This window comes from Asterias rubens, chromosome 5, assembly GCF_902459465.1.
Source record: "Asterias rubens chromosome 5, eAstRub1.3, whole genome shotgun sequence".
Taxonomy (NCBI): Eukaryota; Metazoa; Echinodermata; class Asteroidea; order Forcipulatida; family Asteriidae; genus Asterias; species Asterias rubens.
The window spans coordinates 15,828,446-15,847,348 of record NC_047066.1 but is presented as its reverse complement, the minus strand read 5'-3'; the positions used below and the strand labels follow the sequence as shown (position 1 = coordinate 15,847,348).

Here is an 18,903-nt window from a genome sequence, read left to right as displayed (position 1 = left end):
GTTTGTAGGACACAATGGGTCGGACACAATGGTTTGTAGGACACAATGGGTCGGACACAATGGTTTGTAGGACACAATAGGTCGGACACAATGGTTTGTAGGACACAATGGGTCGGACACAATGGTTTGTAGGACACAATATGTCGGACACAATGGTTTGTAGGACACAATGGGTCGGACACAATGGTTTGTAGGACACAATAGGTCGGACACAATGGTTTGTAGGACACAATGGGTCGGACACAATGGTTTGTAGGACACAATGGGGCGGACACAATGGTTCTACGGACACAATAGGGCGGACACAATGGTTCAAAAATGATGTCGGACTTAATCGTCACCGTCGGACACAATCGTGTGTAACATACGTGCACAGACTAAACAGCTCCTTCCACAACATCAGCAGGCCGCGCCGTGGAATGGATGTCCATATGGAAACCCAGAAGTCCTTAAAAGACTATTTATCTGAATGGGGAGTAGCTGAATTACTTCAGCACTTTCAAGGTGAGTAATCGTTCACAGTTTACAAAGGTTAATGTTCTCGTAAGATAAACAAAGATGTGCTTTAGAAAGTTGCACATAAGTTCAAACAGTTTACATGTAGTTGAACTGTCAAATCCATGTTCACTGCACTACTGACTGTATACACTCGGTACTGACACACAGTGGCAAACACGTTTGAACTATTGTCTGTGTGTATTGTTAAGTAGGTCTATCATAATAAGGCCATACACACATCTTATTGATTGGAGGTGTTGATGTTTGACATTGATTAGCCTTAGAAATTGAATATTATTGGAAAAATATATTGTACTATTTTAACAATAGGAACGGAAATTGGCCTACACTCCAACCAAGCTTTAATTTTGTCTCTGGGGGGTAGTACTTGGTTGTTAAATCGTTTATTATTTGGCTTAAATAATGGAATAATGATGGTTTTAGACCAAGTAGTGTGTGGGAAACTTGTGATGGTGGGATGGGGTTTTTGTACTTTTTGTGTACCCACGTCTTGTATTCGGCTTAGTTTATAATTAAACCATGTTTGGCAGACTGGAATTCGGAATTAAACAAAGCAAGTGGGTCTAGCTCTTTAAAAGGTTCATGTTCTTTCCATTAACATAGTTTAAGTCTACCACAGAGATTTACAACCAAAGTTTGGGCAAAAGTAACTTAACAGTTGAGCTAAACAATCTATGTTGTATACAAAGTTGGTTGAAATTTATGTTTTACTGGGAACTTAACACTAAAAGTTGGGCAATTCTTATTTAACCAATGGCTGGTTCACCGGTGTTATTCACCTGTTGGTTATCAATTACCCAAATGCAATTGCCATAACCTTTGGCAAATGGTGCATTAACCAGAGTTTAGTTAAAAGTCAAATAAACCGTTTGACCATGGCAATGTATTAAGTTGTAATGATTTTTCTAATGATTTTTTTCATAAACATAAGAGAAAGTCTGCTAACAAAGATCCTTTACATATTTAGGAACTAAATTACTTTGAGGCCAACATACACAGTACTTAATTTATTTGAGACTTTATCCATCAATGACAAAGTTGTGAGAGCACAACATTTCCCTTTTTTTAATTTATGTTATTGATTTATACAACTTTGTAAATAAGCCCATAGTAGGTGCTAATGGTGGGAGAACTGTTTTGAATAGTTTTTTTAGCAATGAAACATACAAAAAGTGTATTATTTAATTGTGTTTTCCTGCATTAATTATTTATTTATTTGTGTGTTTAGATCAGCACGTAGATGTACAGACACTCTCTCTGCTGGATGAGAAATCTATAGAGGAACTGATTGCCAAAGTTGGGGTGAGAGTTAGGCTCTTACATGGTTGGAGAGAAGAAGTAAGTTGTGCTAGTTCATGTCAAAATGGAGTACACTTGTTTTAAGTGTTTGACCAAAGTCAGGGGAGGAGTGAAACATTTATTTAGTCATCTGAAATTTATTCATGGCCTTAATTCTGGAAGTAAACAAAAAATAACATGTATCCAAGATGGCTGTACTGAGGTATTTTCATACTGCTCTAGTTATAAGAGGCACATACTGGCCAAACACGCCCATAAAGTTAAACAACCAACCTCACTTCATTGAGTCTATCTTACTCTATGCATCAGTAATGAACTCTTCATGGAAGGACCAGTTGGGCGTGTCATATGTAAAAGATGTGAATACCCTGTCAACAGGTAAAAATAATTGAACATACTAGGGTATGTTGCTTAATCCTGACTAGTTTTCCGTGTTGTGTTTTAAGCCAAATTATTACTTCACAAGAAGGCCAAGCAATTCCCACTGCACTGAATTGTGCACCAGCAATTATTTATTTTTTCAATTCAAATTCAAGCTTCTTTTATTTTCCCAAGATGTCATAAAAAGGTCATTCTATGACCAAGAGCAAAACAGCATGTTGTGTGGAAAACACACTAGGCCTAATTGTGATGTGTCTGCTATTAGGTAGCGAACTTCTTTTAACAAAAAAACTTGACTGTCCCTACACCACCAAAGCCTCAAAGAGCACAACATGAAAAACTAAATGAAATTAATGTCATAAGTTGACTAGGCAGTTATTACATTGACAACGAATCAACCAACTAAGCAGTGATAAAGGCTCAACAAGCAAGGTGTACCAAATATTTTGTATAAATTCTCAAGTGACTAAAATGTTGTTTTCGTAAGTGAATATTTTTTTCTTATTGGTGAACATTTCCTTCTCAATTAAAAAAGTTATTCTTTGTTTACAGAAGAGAAGAAGGCTTTGGCATTCTACACATTGCCACTACTTCTTGGTGCAAAGTCAAAGGGTGGACAAGTGGGTGGATATTTTGGTATGACCATGGAGGCATTCATTGACCTGCAACCGGTAAGAATATTAATGCTCTATCTTGGGCTTTAGTTTGGGGATGGCTGTTCCCAGCAAACAAATTTGCGTTGGGGGATGTCAGTGGAGATGTCACCAAATCAGTCACAAAAAGATTAAAAACAAGGAATCTATTAAAAAACCTGTTTGGATAGGACTAAAATGTCATATTGAATTGAATTCTTTTTTTTTTTTTTTTAGCTTGTGCCTTCATAACATTATTGCCACTGCCACAGTAGTGTTTCCAGTGTTAAACAAATTAATCAATTTGTTCAGGGTTTTAGTGCATTAATCAAGCTGCAAGATCTAACATTAACAAGGTTCTTGACAAAGGAGAGGTGTAGTTTGTGGCTGCATCCACATTGTTGCATACATAGCTGGCCTGCTGGTGAGGTAAATAATTTTTCAATTCTTTCTTATTAAAGGCAATCACCAACATTGAAGGCTACTTGAAGGGTATTGACGGATTGGAGAGACCGCAGCCATTTGTTCTTGCTCTAGTTGGTAAGAACAAACTGTTACCATCGCAGGTGTTCACAGTAATGGAACGCCGAGCAATTGAGGCGCCGAGTCTACTCAAAGGAATTGACATGGCCTTTAAGGCACATTATGTATTTAATGTGTCTTACCAACAAAAGGTAAAAGCTGTTTGGGAGTTTCTTCAGTGTGTGATTTATGAACTTCCAGGAAAAGTCAGGCCTGCAGTGCGAGACATGCGTGCCTACCTAATGGAAGCAGCAAGAAAAGGCATTAGATAGATAGATTGTTGGACAGACTATATTGGTCAGGCCAGTGTCATTTTCTACACCAGACCTCTTGACACCGTTTTTAATAAAGTTAAAATTCTTCTTGTTCTCATGTTACAAAGTTTTACATTATTTTGTAAAAGGTGGTGTGTTCCCCCCCCCCCCCATTTCCGAAAACGGGTTTTCTAAAAGAAAGAAAAAAATAATTAAATTCACACACAAAAATTAATCCATACAAATCTTCAGCAAACTTGGTGTTCATTTGTTTTCAATCAGCTAATTACTATTTCTTCTTTATCAGTCATCTTGTGGACTTTTATATTGTGCGAATTTCAATTGTTGCAATTGAAACTGTTGCATTTTCAAATACAGTTCACTCAAAGATTGCAATGTTTTAGATGCAAACATTTCTCATCCGTATTGGTACAACACCTTTGTAAAAATTCAGATTTAAACTAAAATTACCAAAGCCATAATATTATACCTTTAATTCATTACTTTGTTATATAAAGAGTTCTCCAAAGCTGTGAGCAGTTCAACTTAATAAATTGTCGGCACATTTGTTTGTGTGTCTGTACAATAACATTGTACTTTCACTGAGCTTTTAAACAACTAAGCACTTGAGAAAATCACAGGATATTTTGTTAGTCCACTTTGAATTTTGGAACAGTGCAGCCATATTTTGCCTGCCCTGAGCATATTCACCCTCTTGGAAAAGATAGCACAAAATTTCAAATCATGGAGAGGGCTACAAGGTTATTTGCCATTTGAGCCTCAGTTTGGTTACATTACTTTGAAAAGAAGAACAACAAGATGGCTGCACCATGATAAAACTTTATAGTTATATTAATTAGCTGCAACCATTATTTTTTACATGTACACTCATTGATCACAATCCATACCATTGTTATATTTACATAGAAGCGTTTTGTATAAAGCAGCACTTAGTTGTTTTTAAAGAACTACCTCAAGCTCCATGTAAATTCATCAATTTACATTTTTTACTATAACTAAAATTCACATATAAAAAAATTAATCATTTTCAGGAATATTTCTATAAATGCCACAACTGCCTCGTTAAGCAAATACAGGGTTGGTGCAGTTGGTAATCTAAACATGAAATAATCCGAGGTATTTTTGTCTTTCCTCTTTTTGCAAACCCAATGTGGTCTGTGTAGTTAAGTAAAACAAGTTTTATCACGTTTAAGTGTTTTAAAAGTTAGTGTTTTAATCGTGATATGCAATATATATATATATATAAACCTATATTTTATTTTTGTGTACTATTCATGCTGATTATGTCTGCTAAACTAAAGAATCACCTTGATGTTGATGTGATATGTTTGCCAGGATTAAACAAAATATACAAATATCAATAATTTATAAAAATGTGTTTATCTTTCTCTTTGTAATCAATATTTAGGAAACACAGTGCCCATGAGTTAGCTACATCAGTTTACAAACAAGTAGTTAACGCCCCCTCCCCCCCCCCCCCCGATGGGAAAAGAAAAAAACAACCCATTGTTGAGTAAAACATCCCAATGCATGGGCATAATTGTAGACCAAACAACATTTCTCCAATCAGCAGTAATATTAATTTGCCCAATTAATAAGGACAGGAGAACCAATTACAGAGTCAAAAAATACCAACTTTAGTGGTAAACGTTTAGTCCATTAGATGGGTAACGAAACATGAACCAACTGTTGAGCAAATTATATTTACCCAATTACATGTAACATGGTAAACGTTTATGCCCAACAGATGGGTAATGAACAATGAACCAATTGTTGAGCAATATGTTTAACCAATTACATGGTAAACGTTTATGCCCAACAGATGGGTAATGAACAATGAACCAAGTGTTGAGCAAATTATATTTACCCAATTATATAGTAAACGATTATTATGCCCAACAGATGGGTAATGAACAATGAACCAAGTGTTGAGCAAATTATACTTACCCAATTATATGGTAAGCGTTTATGCCCAACAGATGGGTAATGAACAATGAACCAAGTGTTGAGCAAATTATATTTACCCAATTATGTGGTAAACGTTTATGCCCAACATATGGGGAATGAACAATGAACCAAGTGTTGAGCAAATTATATTTACCCAATTATATGGTAAACGTTTATGCCCAGCAGATGGGTAATGAACAATGAACCAAGTGTTGAGCAAATTATATTTACCAATTATATGGTAAACGATTATGCCCAACAGATGGGTTACGAAAAAACAACATTTGTTGAGCAAATTATATTTACCCAATTATATGGTAAACGTTTAAACCCAACAGATGGGTAACGATAAAATGAACCATTTGTTGAGCAAATTATATTTACCCAATTATATGGTTTACAGTTTTTGCCCAATAGATTGGTAATGACGTATTAACCAATTAATGGGCAAAGAAAAATACAAATTTTTTAGTAAAAAGGGTTTCCCAATACCGTTGGGTACTAAATACCCAACTCACAAGCGGTTGATAATTCGACCATCTTTGGGTAAAAGTTGGGTAAATTTTACCCATTTTTTTTAAGAGTGTATAGGTGATGTGGCGACACTAAAGGCCTTTGCACACGAGGAAAATAAGCAGGGGATCCTTGGTCTTAAGAACACAACGTTGTTTAATCCACATCGTGTGAAAGGTACCTCTGCTTAAATAGGCACGGGTCCCTGGTCTTTTTAAGACCGAGGTCCAGACCTCCGTCTTAAAAACACAACGTTGTGAAAATTATACCACGATCGTTCGTGTGTGCTGTGTGAATGGACATTGCTTGCGTAACGAAGGACCCTGGTGTGGCTGGAGCTACCACGCATGCACGCAAGAAGAAACACACGGTGCAAGAAAATCAAGATGTTCGACCCCGTTGTATGATAACGTTAAACCTTTGCAAGAGCGTGTGCTCGACTCCTTCAGGAGAGCAAGTTTTCAATGTTTTCTGAGCATGAGATCGTTGAAATATGTTTCAAAAAGTTCCCTCTCGAAAATCAATTTGATATTCCCTAAAACCGTTAGATGTTTTTAAAATGAAACTCCAGCATAGTTCTAGGAGTAGGCCTACGTAGCATTCGTTCGATAAGTTTCATGATCGAGCATAGAACGACACGGATTTATAACAAAAAAACTTCAGTGGACAAAAAATGCGTGCCAGATTTATGACAACATTCATCGGTAAGAATCTGCACTCCCAAGTTTATGTTTTGTTCTCATTTGAATAAGAACCCATAATTGTCATATTTGTAAATGCAAACGTTTTCTCAGTGTTTATATTGAATGTAAACACCGAATACCTGACGTGAATATTCATAGTTTTATTGACCTTGTGTCTGTCCTGTGTATTTGAAACACAGTCTTAAAGTGAACGATCTATTGTCAGTATAAAAACTCTCTATAATATAGTAAAAACAATACAAATCGATATTTAAAAGAAATCTCAGGGTAAATATAAAAGTATAGAAAGTATTCATTTACTAACGACTTTATGTTATAAAGGGACTAGTTGCCTTTGGATCGGGTGACGTGGTCTATGAAAAGCATTTAAAACCGTTTGCATAACATGAAATGCATAATATGGTTAGAAAGATGTTTTGAAAGTAGAATATAATAACCCACACAAATATTCCTCGAAATTGTACGCTTTTCGTTATAGGCCTAGGCCTACGTTATGAACTAACACGGCGCTCTAACTTGTGGAGTCAAATTTGGGTTCTCAAAAATGAATGGCCGACCGAAATGGCCAAAATTGTGTAGTTTTCCTTCTGCTTTGCGAACTATAACACGGTCAGCCAGTTTGATGGGTCAAAAATTCCACTTTGCAAATTAGAGCGCCGTGTTAGGTTATGACATTTAAGGAAAAGCTACAATTAGTTCGAGGCATATTATTTGTGTGGATTATTATATTCTACTTTCAAAGCATCTTTCGAACCACACTATGCAATTTATAACAAACGGTTACAAAGACCAACTCGCCCTATCCAAGGCAACTTGTCCCTTTAACTCTCAGAGCAGCCAAGGGGGCGCTGACGGAAGGACCAACTTCAACTACAAAATGGAGAAATTCCGCTGATTTATTTTGTAAACATAACCTTTTTTTACTCAAAATGAATTCTGGGTTGGTAAACTCGGCTCAGAGGTCGACAATTAGCGTGGAATGTCAGATAGCCTTTAACCAGTGCACACACAAATCTTACTGTGTGCACAAAAACTTAATCCTTCGATTTTTAAAACATGTAATCTTCATACATTTTCAGAATGATTCAATCTTTAGTGTGTGGGTCCAGAGAACATTTATTAGTCTGTTCAGACAATAAGAGACTTTTGGTACGATTCGTGGCAGCAGACTTACCAGTTAAATGTCCATTGTTCTCCATGAGCGCATGCTCAGACCAACGAAAACATTATAGTGAGGCGGCATAACACAAAATTTAATAACAATCGTGCATTTTGTGATAAAAGCAAGGGATTTGGGATATAGGTCAATTAATATGGTACGAAAATATTTGGATATTGGGCCATTTCAATTTCTGCCCCTAGTGGCTTTGGCGGCCATTTTAAAAAATGGCCGCCAAAAGCCACTTTTATCTCTATTTTTAATGCAAAACCTACTTAAATGTGAGCTTCTTTGAGGCTATGATACTGTGGAACTGGTCTGCAAAGGTAGTGGCAACTATTAATAAGTGACTGCGCACTTTGTACGGTAGAGGAGTCATTTTGGCGGCCCCTTTTTTCAATATGGCCGCCAATATGGCCGCCAAAAGCCATTTTTGTCACTATATTATTATGCAAAATCTTCTTAAATGTGAGCTTCTATGCGGCTACATAATTGTTTAACTGGTCTGCAAAGGTGTTGGCAACTATTAATAGGTGACGACGTACCTTCTTTATAGAGGGGTAAATTTGGCAACCATTTTTCAAAATGGCCGCCAAAAGCCACTTTTGTCTCTATAGTATTGTGCAAAATCTTTTTAAATGTGAGCTTCTACGAGGCTACAACACTGGTCTGCAAAGGTGTTGGCAACTATTAATAAGTGACTGCGCACTTTGTACGGATAGAGGAGTAATTTTGGCGACCAATTTTCAAAGTGGCCGCCAATATGGCCGCCAAAAGCCAATGTTGTCTCTATATCATTATGCAAAATCTTCTTGAAAGTGAGCTTCTATGCGGCTACGAAACTATTTAACAGGTCTGCAAAGTTGTTGGCAACTATCAATAAGTAACTACACACTTTGTACAAGCAGATAGAGGTGTCAAGCAGTTAGTTCCATGTCATTTGACACAGAGCTCTGCCACGTCTTACTGGTCGGCAAACTGAAGTGGGCCCACCCTCAATTATTCTGAGACACCTCATGACCCAGTTTGCATCTTCCTATCTCTCCAAACGGCCAAATCACCTCAGCCTGTGCCTCCCCAATACGATGCTGATCCCGATGCTGACTCTCCTCCTCAGTTCCTCACTTGACAGCCTGTCAGCCAGAGACGCCCCACAAATCCACCTGATAATTCTCACCTCTGCTCGTTCCATCTGCTGGATGTGCCCCACCCCCATGGGCCATGTTTCGCAGCCGTACACCATGAAGCTTCAGTCATCACAGGTCGTGTATTACCTGGCCCATCATCTTCAGGGGCTGCGCCGTTGGTGTCAATTTTTTTTCCCATCCACTCCTCATGCGTGATGTCAATGCTGCACCCAGCATGTCACCCAGTTAGCTCATACATGTCGCCACAGACCTCTGGACCCGCTTCTCTCTTCCTCACGCTGTGAACTATCACCCCGACATCTCTTACAGGAGAACGTGACGCTGGCAGCATGAAGACTACCATCACGCCACCCTTCCCACACACACCACAAGGCCATACACCAGAGCTTGTCATTGACCCATCCCTGACTTGACTAACCCTCACCTTGGTCTTCCCAGCACTGATCTTCAGACCCAGAAAATCTCTCCATGTTGCCATCTTTGCCTGTAACTGCTCTCTTGTCTCTGCTATAAGAACCAGGTCGTCTGTCATGTCCCAGGCAACTTGCCTCACGTCTTTGTGACACCACATCTAAACAGTAGCAAGCACCAGGGGGCTCAGTACCGAGCCCTGATATACAACAACCTTCACCTTAAAACTCCTACTATCCCCTGTGCCTGTCCTCGCCACCGTACTAGCACCAAAGCAAAACATCATCACAGCTCTTGTCAGCCACTCCTTACCAACCCGCTTCCTTGGTATCCAGTCAAAAGCCTTCTCAAGATAAACAAATCTGAGGTATAGCGTCTTATTCCTGGCCAGAAATTGTTCCTGCATGGCAATGACAATGGCATCAGTAGTTCCTCTCCCGGCATAAAGCCAAACTGCATCTCATCAATCTCCACCTGCTTCTTCAGCCATACCTCAAGTACTCTCTCCCACACATTCATCGCCTGATCCAGGATCTTGATTGTTCTGAAAGAGCCACACTCCAAAGGGTCACCCTCACTATAAACAGGGGAACCAAGATGTTGTGCTGCATGCGGGAATGTGTAATTCTGCCAAAATGCCGTCAACCACTGTAAGCTGACACCTGTAGAGGCCTTCAACTTCTCATTAACCATGACACTCCGGATAGACCAGCGGCCTTCCCAGATTTGGTGAGCTTCAGAGGAGGCAAAAAGGACCCTCCACACTCCACTTTCCACCTCCCTGTCTCACTCATTCTCCACATAAAGCAACCGCTCCGTGTATTTTCTCAACACCTGCTGGTGACGGATAGTGAAGGTCACTATCCGTCACCATGCTACAATCGTCATTATTGACACCGTTCGCACCAGTCACATCCTGCCGCTCCTTGCCATCTGCTTGGCAATCTTAAAGAAGTGCATTATATCCTCACCACTCTGTAGATCCGCTGCAAACTCCCTTCTCTTGGCATCGTGTGCCATCCACACCTGTCTCTGTGATATCGGCTTTGCCTCGAGAATGGAGCACTGACCTAGTAAGAGATTGCAGACCATGTTCAGAGTGTGCAACATGCTAAGAAAATGGTTAAGAACAGTTCAAAGGTTTCATCAGAGAATGTCTTATGGAAAGGTCAAACCTTCAACGATGTGATCCATCCAGTAAGCTGAAGCTGTTTAAACGCTTTACTAAACCAACCACCATGAGCGGAAAGCAGCAGATAACTTCACTTAAATCTGACCTGGCACTCTTCTCGCTCAGTTGCTCTATATTGACTGTCAGAATAGATACGGAAACCTGGAAGAATTTTGTTGACACGAGAACCAAGCATTTCCCCAGCACTCTATGGTGGCAGAAACCTGTATCTATGTACCAAAAGTGATCTTCTTGTGTGCTTGGAACAATTTAGTGAGGAACACTCTGAGGCTCCTATGACTAGCAGCATAGTTCTTGATGGATCAGTTATCATACTGATGATAAGGCCTGCTGCAGAAAGGACTTTGAGAAATATACAAACAATTACTTCATTACAAACATTTACCTCACAGTTTCATAAAGCGTCACGTGTCGATCTGGTTTCGCGTATATAGACAATTTCCTGATAGGTACAGCTAGAGCAAAGCGTGAGAAGGGCATACGCAGACGTGCAGTTGCAGAAACTGCCATACCAAGAATTTGCAAGAACGTCTTCGTGTAGACAGCATCAAGACAGAGCTCTTTAGATTCCTGTCTCATGCTTCTCAATCCAGCACTTCCTTTCACCAGATGGGGCTGGACCGAGACAGATGATGGTCTGTTTGAACCGTATTGGAAAACACTACCAGATGCCTCCCAAGCCTGCTATGAACTCGTAAGATGTACTGCAACACAAGAATGTGTGGAGAAAAGTGCACATGCATCATATCTGCATTTGAATGCACAGACGTGTGTGGGGAATGTGAAGGGGCCTTGTGACAAGTTGATTTGAACTGACCACAATGGGAGATCGTAGCTTCAATATTTCCATCATGGTTGTGATCCCCGGTGGCCGAATAATAGTACAGCAATCCCGACATCGACATTTTTAGTTGATAATGACTAGTGAACCATTTTTTAGGTTCTTGAGAAACAATCATAATATTATTCTACTGATCTTAACATAACTTATGAGTTAAAGGGGTGTTAATATTTAACAATTTTTGCAATTTTTAATTTAATTGGGTAAAAAGGATAGGTTTATCATTCCAGAGCTTTTTGCTGAGTTTTTTATTTTGCTGTGTTTTTATTATGTGAAAAAGATGATTGCAAAATGGAAGAATTTGATGACAAGTTGCTAAATACCCCCTTTAAGATGCAACATACCCCTTTAATATGATTTTAACATTGCTTAAATTATTAAACAATCATTTCAGAAGATGTTAAGTACCTTTTAATGACATTAGTAAATGCTGGTGTTGATTTGTATGCAAACATGCCCCTAAAACGGGTATTTGGCGGTCTTTTTTGGTGAAAAGTGGCCAAATGCCCCTTTAAGATGCAAAATGCCCCTTTAATGTGCTTTTAACATTGCTTAAATTATTACACAATCATTTCAGAAGATGATAAGTGCCTATTAATGACATTTGTAAATTCTGGTGTTGATTTCTAAGCCAATATGCCCATAAAACAGTAGTATTTGGCGGCCATTTTTCAAAATGGCCGCCACGGCCCCTAGGGACGGAATTTGCGATGGCCCAATATCCAGTTTTGTTCAGAATACTATTCTCTACATCTGTGCCAAATTTGATGCTTTTATCACAAAATGCACGATAGGTTAGCTATGCCGCCCCACTATTAGACCTTTTTCGCAAATACCCATTGCACAAGCGCTAACTGGTGAATAAGGTCACAATGCACTCTGGGATAGCTAGTCTATGGAAATTTTACCTGGTGAGTCTGCTGTCACCTCGGTCTCCCAACGACAATAATTAGGACTTTGTCCAACGAAGACAGTTATTATTTACTCATAATGCAATCTGCCTTTCGATCGCGCCCAGTGACCATCCAATATGATATGTTTCCGGGGCTGCTCAGAGGGTTAGTCAGTGTCAATTTGAATAGTACGTAAAATGCATGGATAACCTTTTTTCTTTCTTTATGTAAACAACTCTGCTGAGACTGCTATAGCTACCTCATTATTGGAGATCCGTAGCAATGGGAGACTTTGGAACGCTAGGTGGCAGCAGACTTACCAGGTCAATTGCCATTGTTTACGTAGTTCTGAGCAGGGGCTCATTCCCGAGACCTATTGCCTTTACCTGGTAAGTCTGCTGCCACCAAGCGTCCCACAAGTCTCCCATTAGCAGCCGTAGTCAGAGTCTAAGCCTTGAGAACAAACGCAGCCAGGATCGTAGCCATAGCCGCAGCCATACTCATCGTGAGAGAACCTGCACCGTTGCACTTGTTGCCGTCGCAGCAGTAAATGCAGTATAGACGCATTGGGTTGGTGTCGATAGCGCAATAACCTTCAGATGTATTGCATAGGGATTTCTCGAGGCGTCCATCAAAGCAACCTCTGGCAACCACGCTATTGTCTGTCAACTTTTCTTTCTGAAAAATTGTTTAAACGGAATATTTATAACTGGGTTAAAGTCACCAGAAAATATAATTTTTTCTTTCTTTCAAACATAAGAGTATATGCTTTATGAACAATAAAACAATTTATTTTCGTTTGTTATGGTTTAAAAAGTATATAAAGTTGTTTGGGGGGGCTGACTCCGCCTACTCCTTTTGTGACGTCAATCGAGGCAGACTTTGCATGCAATGCGTAGAGTAAACACACGTGCTAGGTGCATGTACGGTCCAGGTCGTGAGTTCGTACGTTTAAAAAAAATTGTTTTATGAATTAAGCATAAATCCACTTGATCGGCATTGCCAGAAAAATGCAAAAAAATCGAGGTTGGAATAAAGAAGGTCTGCTTATAAATATTTGCTGATTAATTGAATTTTTAGTTTCCGCTTAAATAAGAATAAACTCTGTATATTTTCAAAGAGGTATTCAAGGAATTCTGCGGCTTAGGTCCTTCATGCTTGACACTTTTTTTAGTTAGTACGATCATATGGTTGATGGAAATCAGTAGACTGCCTAGTGATGTGAGAGTGGATATCTAGATTTTTGCTGAACATTGAACATATAGTGTTGGGCAGGGTTTTTTTTATTGTGAAGCTGATGCACGAAGGTCCCAAGCTGTAAAAGATAAATGTCATCGACTTTATGTGTTTTCTGATTTTGGAACTTTGATTTTGTGTTTTTTACTGAAGAACATAAAGTTAGTTTTCTTAATATTAAGAGACAACCTATTGGCTTTAAGCCACTTATTGACATTTTTAAGCTCTGTATTCACCGTTCGAAAAAAAATATGTGAGGGTTAGGATGTGTATAAACAAATTGCTGTTATTAGCAAAAAGAATAAATGAAATCATATCTGAGGATTTATGAAAATCATTAATATAAATGGAAAATAACAGAGGTCCAAGTATGGAGCCCTGTGGAACTCCACGTGAAATTTCGTGGAGGGATGATATAGTTTCATTAATTGGTACAAATTTACTTCGATTAGTAAGGTAATTCCCAAACCCACTCCAAGGCAACCCCTCTATAACCATAATAGTTTAGTTTTGATAAAAGCAAATCCAGATTAACAGTATCGAAAGCTTTTTAGAGGTCCATGATTATCATTTTATTGTAATTATGATGTATTTTTTTCTTCTCCAAATTTTCATGGTTGTGTTGAAAACATTATTATAATTAAAAAAGAAAAAGGGGATTACATGACCACATGCTTACTGCGCATCCATTGTCACAATATCTTGTCCAAGTTGGATGAGTTTGAAGGAGTGCTGATGTGTCCACATTGTTACCAAAGCAGTCACTGTGGTCGTCACTGTTACACAACCAACATTGACTTATAAGCGAACTGGACCCAGCAAACACTTAAAGAAAAAAAAACAGTATCACACTTTCAACTCAATAAACATTATAACAAATCAAACATCACAAAATACAGCTATTGGTGAAATGCATACAGTTAATTAGGTTTGTTGTTCACCACCAAACACCAGCCGCGGCAGGCCCCGAGATCATTATGTGAGCTAAATGTACCAGACAGTCACAGACATATAATACCTAGGTTCTTTGTGTTTGTACAGGCAGCCACATTTCCAAAAACAAATTGTCCAACTCGATAGAAAAGAAACACCAAGCTCTAATTTCGTGGCAATCTGGGCCCAATTTTACAGAGCTGCTTAGCACAATCTTTGCTTAGCATAAAACTTTTTCTCTGATAAAAACAGGATAACCAACCAAATTTCCACTTGTTGCAAATTGCTTGTTACTGGTATTCAGCTGTTGTTTGCTTATCCTGAAAATCACGTGGAAATTTGGTTGGTTATCCTGTTTTTGTCAAGGTAGACATTTTATGCTTAGCAAATTTGTCGTGCTAAGCAGCTCTATGAAATTGGGCCCTGTTCAGTACGGGGAATCCCCTAATATCTACGCTCCTCACTGATACATTTTCCTTCGTTTTGGGAAAGCCCTTTTGTAGGGGGCTTCAAGTGAAAAACAATTTGTGGTCGACTCGGTTTCTAATTGTGCATTGGATAGCGTCCTAATGAAATTGGGGAATACAAGTCTGTAAACCTGCATTCATAAATACCCCAGACAGTTTCTCTACTCCTATTGGTGGAGAGCGCGTCACGTGGGTCTGCATAAACCTTTTGTTAATGCACACTGGAGCTGTTTATAACAAGCTGGCTTCCGCGTGTCGGGCGTGCAAGATTATCACGCGGAACGCAATTTATAGCTATCAGCGCGTAATCTAAGCGCGCGCGCGTACACACAACCCACGCGCATCGAAGAGATTCTTCACAAAGTGTTGGGAAAAAATATTTCAAACCTCGAATTTTCAAATGTCAAAGTGTCTGTAATAGACCTTATGCATTGACGTCATTCAGCGGCCATTTTAGTGGAAAAACGGTGACGAAACAATCGAATCGCACAGATTTGTATGTGCGGCGCACATGATTGGCCAATGAACAACCTCCTTCTGACCTCTAGGTGAGGGCGCCCTACTGAAATGACGTCATGTGCATAAGGTCTATTGTATTTTTAACGTTTTTTAACAAAAGGGCATTTATGAATGGGAATGTCCGTTTAAAACCTTGCAGGGTCGTTGCCGTGCGCTAAAGGCCCTCGCCTGTGGCTCGGGTCTTTATCACACGGCAATTCGACCCTGCCGGCTTTAAACGGCCGTGTAAGAGCTCGTCGCTCCCCTTTTATTCCTCATTCAAATGGACCCTTCCCATTAAATATACTAATTACATTCACGCATGCGTACAGACCCTGTTGGTTGACAAACGCCATAGACCTTATCGCAAATACCAATGCGCAAGCGCAGACTGTTGAATGAGGTGCATTGTGGGATAGATATGGATCAAATTTGGATACCAGCAAGACCACAATGCACCTAATTCCAAGCGTTACGTGCGCGCCCCGGTATTTGCGAAAAGGTCTATGGAGTTGTGCACCAAGCAGACGCGCAGTCGCGTCTGCGTCGCGCACCCATTAGCCGTGTACAAAATAGTCTTGGTTCAAGACACTCCTGGATTTGTCACAAGAGGTCGCGCTATCACCCCCAACGCGCTATCAACCACGAACCGCTATCAACCACGAACCGCTATCACCCGAGAACCGCTATCGCAGGAGAGTCTTGGCACATTCGTTAAATCTCCCCCCAAAATCGGGGGGAAACATAATGCGCGTGCGTACGTTTCCCGCAGAGCCCGCCCATTCATTTGGGGGGAGATTTAACGAATGTGCCAAGACTCTCCTGTGATAGCGGTTCTCGGGTGATAGCGGTTCGTGGTTGATAGCCCGTTGGAGTGATAGCGCGCCCTTTTGTGACAAATCCAGGAGAGTCTTGAACCAAGACTATGTACAAAACAGCGCGATGTTCCCTCATTGCCAACCAAAACGTTAGTGCGCACGCGCTACGTGCAATTTACATATTTCATGGGAAGGGTCTATTTTGTCAATATCATTGTACTTTTAAAAAAGCATGACGTCATCGGAATGCAAAAGCAAACGGGTCTGATGTAAACTCCAGTCAAATTCATTGCTCAATCATTTAAAACCATTAATATCATTGTTAGAATTCAGATATAAAGCGAAAAATACCGAAATATGACGTCATCGAACGTTGTGGGATTTCGACACAAAGTGCACTTTAACTTGAATAATAGCAATGACAATTCGTTTACAACATTTTAACGTGGAGCTGGGACACTTGTTATTTTTTCCTCTTTTTCAAAGGACTCTGTTGTTGAAAAAAGTGGATTACAAAACTGGATCTGAGATTGGAGCCCTTCTTCACTCAGCCCCAGTTCAGCCAGCATGCATACTGCTTCATGGGACACCAGGAAACTAAATTAGTAATCAGGGATACTATTGAGTCAGCAAAATCAGTTAAATTAACGAAAATTGCATCGTGTAGTTCAGGACATGAATATGCCTTTCGAACGTTTATGAGCTACCACAACAAGATTCAAACAAACAAACACAAATTTACAACGTTTGTGGTAACACCATGTACATGTCTACTTGCTGCTGGGTATAAAATACACATACAAAATGAATGGTAAAAGTAAAATTGTATAGCCTAAATATTACTTTGTAAAATATAACACGATTTATCTACAAATTCACCCAAATTTTAATACACAAGTGACTTATTATCGATGTAAAGTTATACTTTGCATGAATTTTGTCAAGTTTTATATTGATCATGAAAGTTTCACAAAAGTTATCGAGTATTTTTGTCAAGATTTTAATTGATTGATAACATCTTCTTATATACTTGGTTTGCGGTAACACCATGTGCATATCTACTTGCCAGGTAGGGTTTGTTCTTTAGAAAACTGTCTTGCTGTAATTATACTCTGCTACCGCGAGTAGATTTTTCGTGGAGTTTTTTTCGAGAAACTTCTCAGTTCCAAAAAAGAACTGTTCTGCCTTTAGAATGTGTTTAACATCTTCTTAATTGTTACGGGTTGACTTACCACTGATCGCAATCGCAAAGAATAAAGTCGTAGATCTCATCATGATGTTGATCCGGAAATTATTCACTGCAACTCTTTAATGTCGAGGAAAAAGATGGCCGATGTGTACTGACTGAACGTTGACGTGTCTGCACTAACGCCCAATTTGTGTCATTACCATGACCTGCGCAACTTCTCAATTTTTAGTGCTTTAAATTTATTTAATGCAAATATTCATGTGACGCACGCACGCAGCGTGTTTTGCATACATAACGAGCTGTGGTGTCCTCTTTAGAAACTGAAATAACATCTAAACCTCAAGTTTGGTAAAAATTAGTGAGTTAATTTGTGGATCATAAAGGTTTACATTTTCGATCAAGCTGCTTGCATATTAATACAAACAAATATTTCGAGTTTTTTTTTCTATGGAAACCTTCACGTTTTTTATAAAAATTTAACTGATGAAACTAGTTATTGAGACCCACTACCTGTATGGAGTGAAAAGAGTTAATGGAGCGTGAAGCCTTTTTACTGACTTGTTAATTTTGAATTGAGTAATCCGTCATACTTCTTTGGGGGAAAACATGAACTACGTGCAGTATATCTAAGTTCAGTATTCATGTGAAGGAACTCATAGCAATCACACAACATCGGTAAACAGTATTGTCCAAAGGCCCACACTTCGTGTATCAGAACTTATATATATATAAAATAACAAACCTGATAGCTCATTCGGGGCGTTTGAGCTCCTTCTCTTCCTTCCTCCATGGAAAGACACTCCTCTAGAATTACAATGGTCGTGGGTTAGAATCCCACCCGAATAAAATGCCTGTGATTTTTTTTCCACAAAACTCGGGAAAGTACTGAGCAGACAACACACGTCGGTTTATGGGTTAAAACCAAATATTAATACATATATCTTGTTTAATCTTTCGAGTGGTTGGATGTCATTCAGTTCCCCGTTAGTAACAGTGACTATATAAAGGGTTCCCCCCCCCCATCTCACCCTCCACCCTCCCTCCCCCCCCCCCACTATGTTCGTGTTTTGATCTAATATATTTTATGGAAAGCACTTAAGCATTGCTTATGCTAGGTCTTATACCACTTATACATGTTATGGACAGGACCATTATAGTTGTAAAGGGGAAAGCAACGTCACCGTTTTGGAAGAGCAAACCATTGTGCGCATATATATGTAGCTCTATGATGCACTGTCGTCTTCGTATACTAACAGGTACAAAACGTAACAACACATGACCCCCCCCCCCCCTCCTCCCCGAACATTTCCAGGTGTATAAGGTTCC

The 18,903-nt window shown here is 39.3% G+C and overlaps 1 protein-coding gene and 1 long non-coding RNA gene across 2 annotated transcripts; one reads left to right on the top strand and one right to left on the bottom strand.

The window, feature by feature from the left end:
• The first annotated feature begins 319 nt into the window (after positions 1-319).
• LOC117290000 lies at positions 320-5,109 on the top strand. Its single transcript, XR_004519019.1, has 3 exons — positions 320-1,857; positions 2,752-2,870; positions 3,293-5,109. It is a non-coding gene; the product is annotated as an uncharacterized LOC117290000 (long non-coding RNA).
• A 4,201-nt stretch (positions 5,110-9,310) lies between these two features.
• Positions 9,311-17,745, bottom strand: LOC117289999. The gene is made up of 3 exons (XM_033771206.1): positions 17,621-17,745; positions 14,352-14,497; positions 9,311-13,114 (listed from the first exon to the last, which is right to left on the bottom strand). The coding sequence occupies exons 1-3, from the start codon at positions 17,661-17,663 to the stop codon at positions 12,884-12,886; spliced, it is 420 nt and encodes a 139-aa protein (XP_033627097.1). The 5' UTR covers positions 17,664-17,745; the 3' UTR covers positions 9,311-12,883.
• Between the last annotated feature and the right edge of the window lie 1,158 nt (positions 17,746-18,903).

Bases quoted from the DNA above. Each gene is read 5' to 3' on its own strand.
- LOC117289999 (XM_033771206.1), bottom strand. From the start codon at position 17,663: ATGATGAGATCTACGACTTTATTCTTTGCGATTGCGATCAGTG. The intron at 14,498-17,620 runs GTAAGTCAACCC...TTTTTCTTTAAG, and splicing joins CTTTGCGATTGCGATCAGTG to TGTTTGCTGGGTCCAGTTCG. The intron at 13,115-14,351 runs GTAAGCATGTGG...ACAATTTTTCAG, and splicing joins ATTGTGACAATGGATGCGCA to AAAGAAAAGTTGACAGACAA.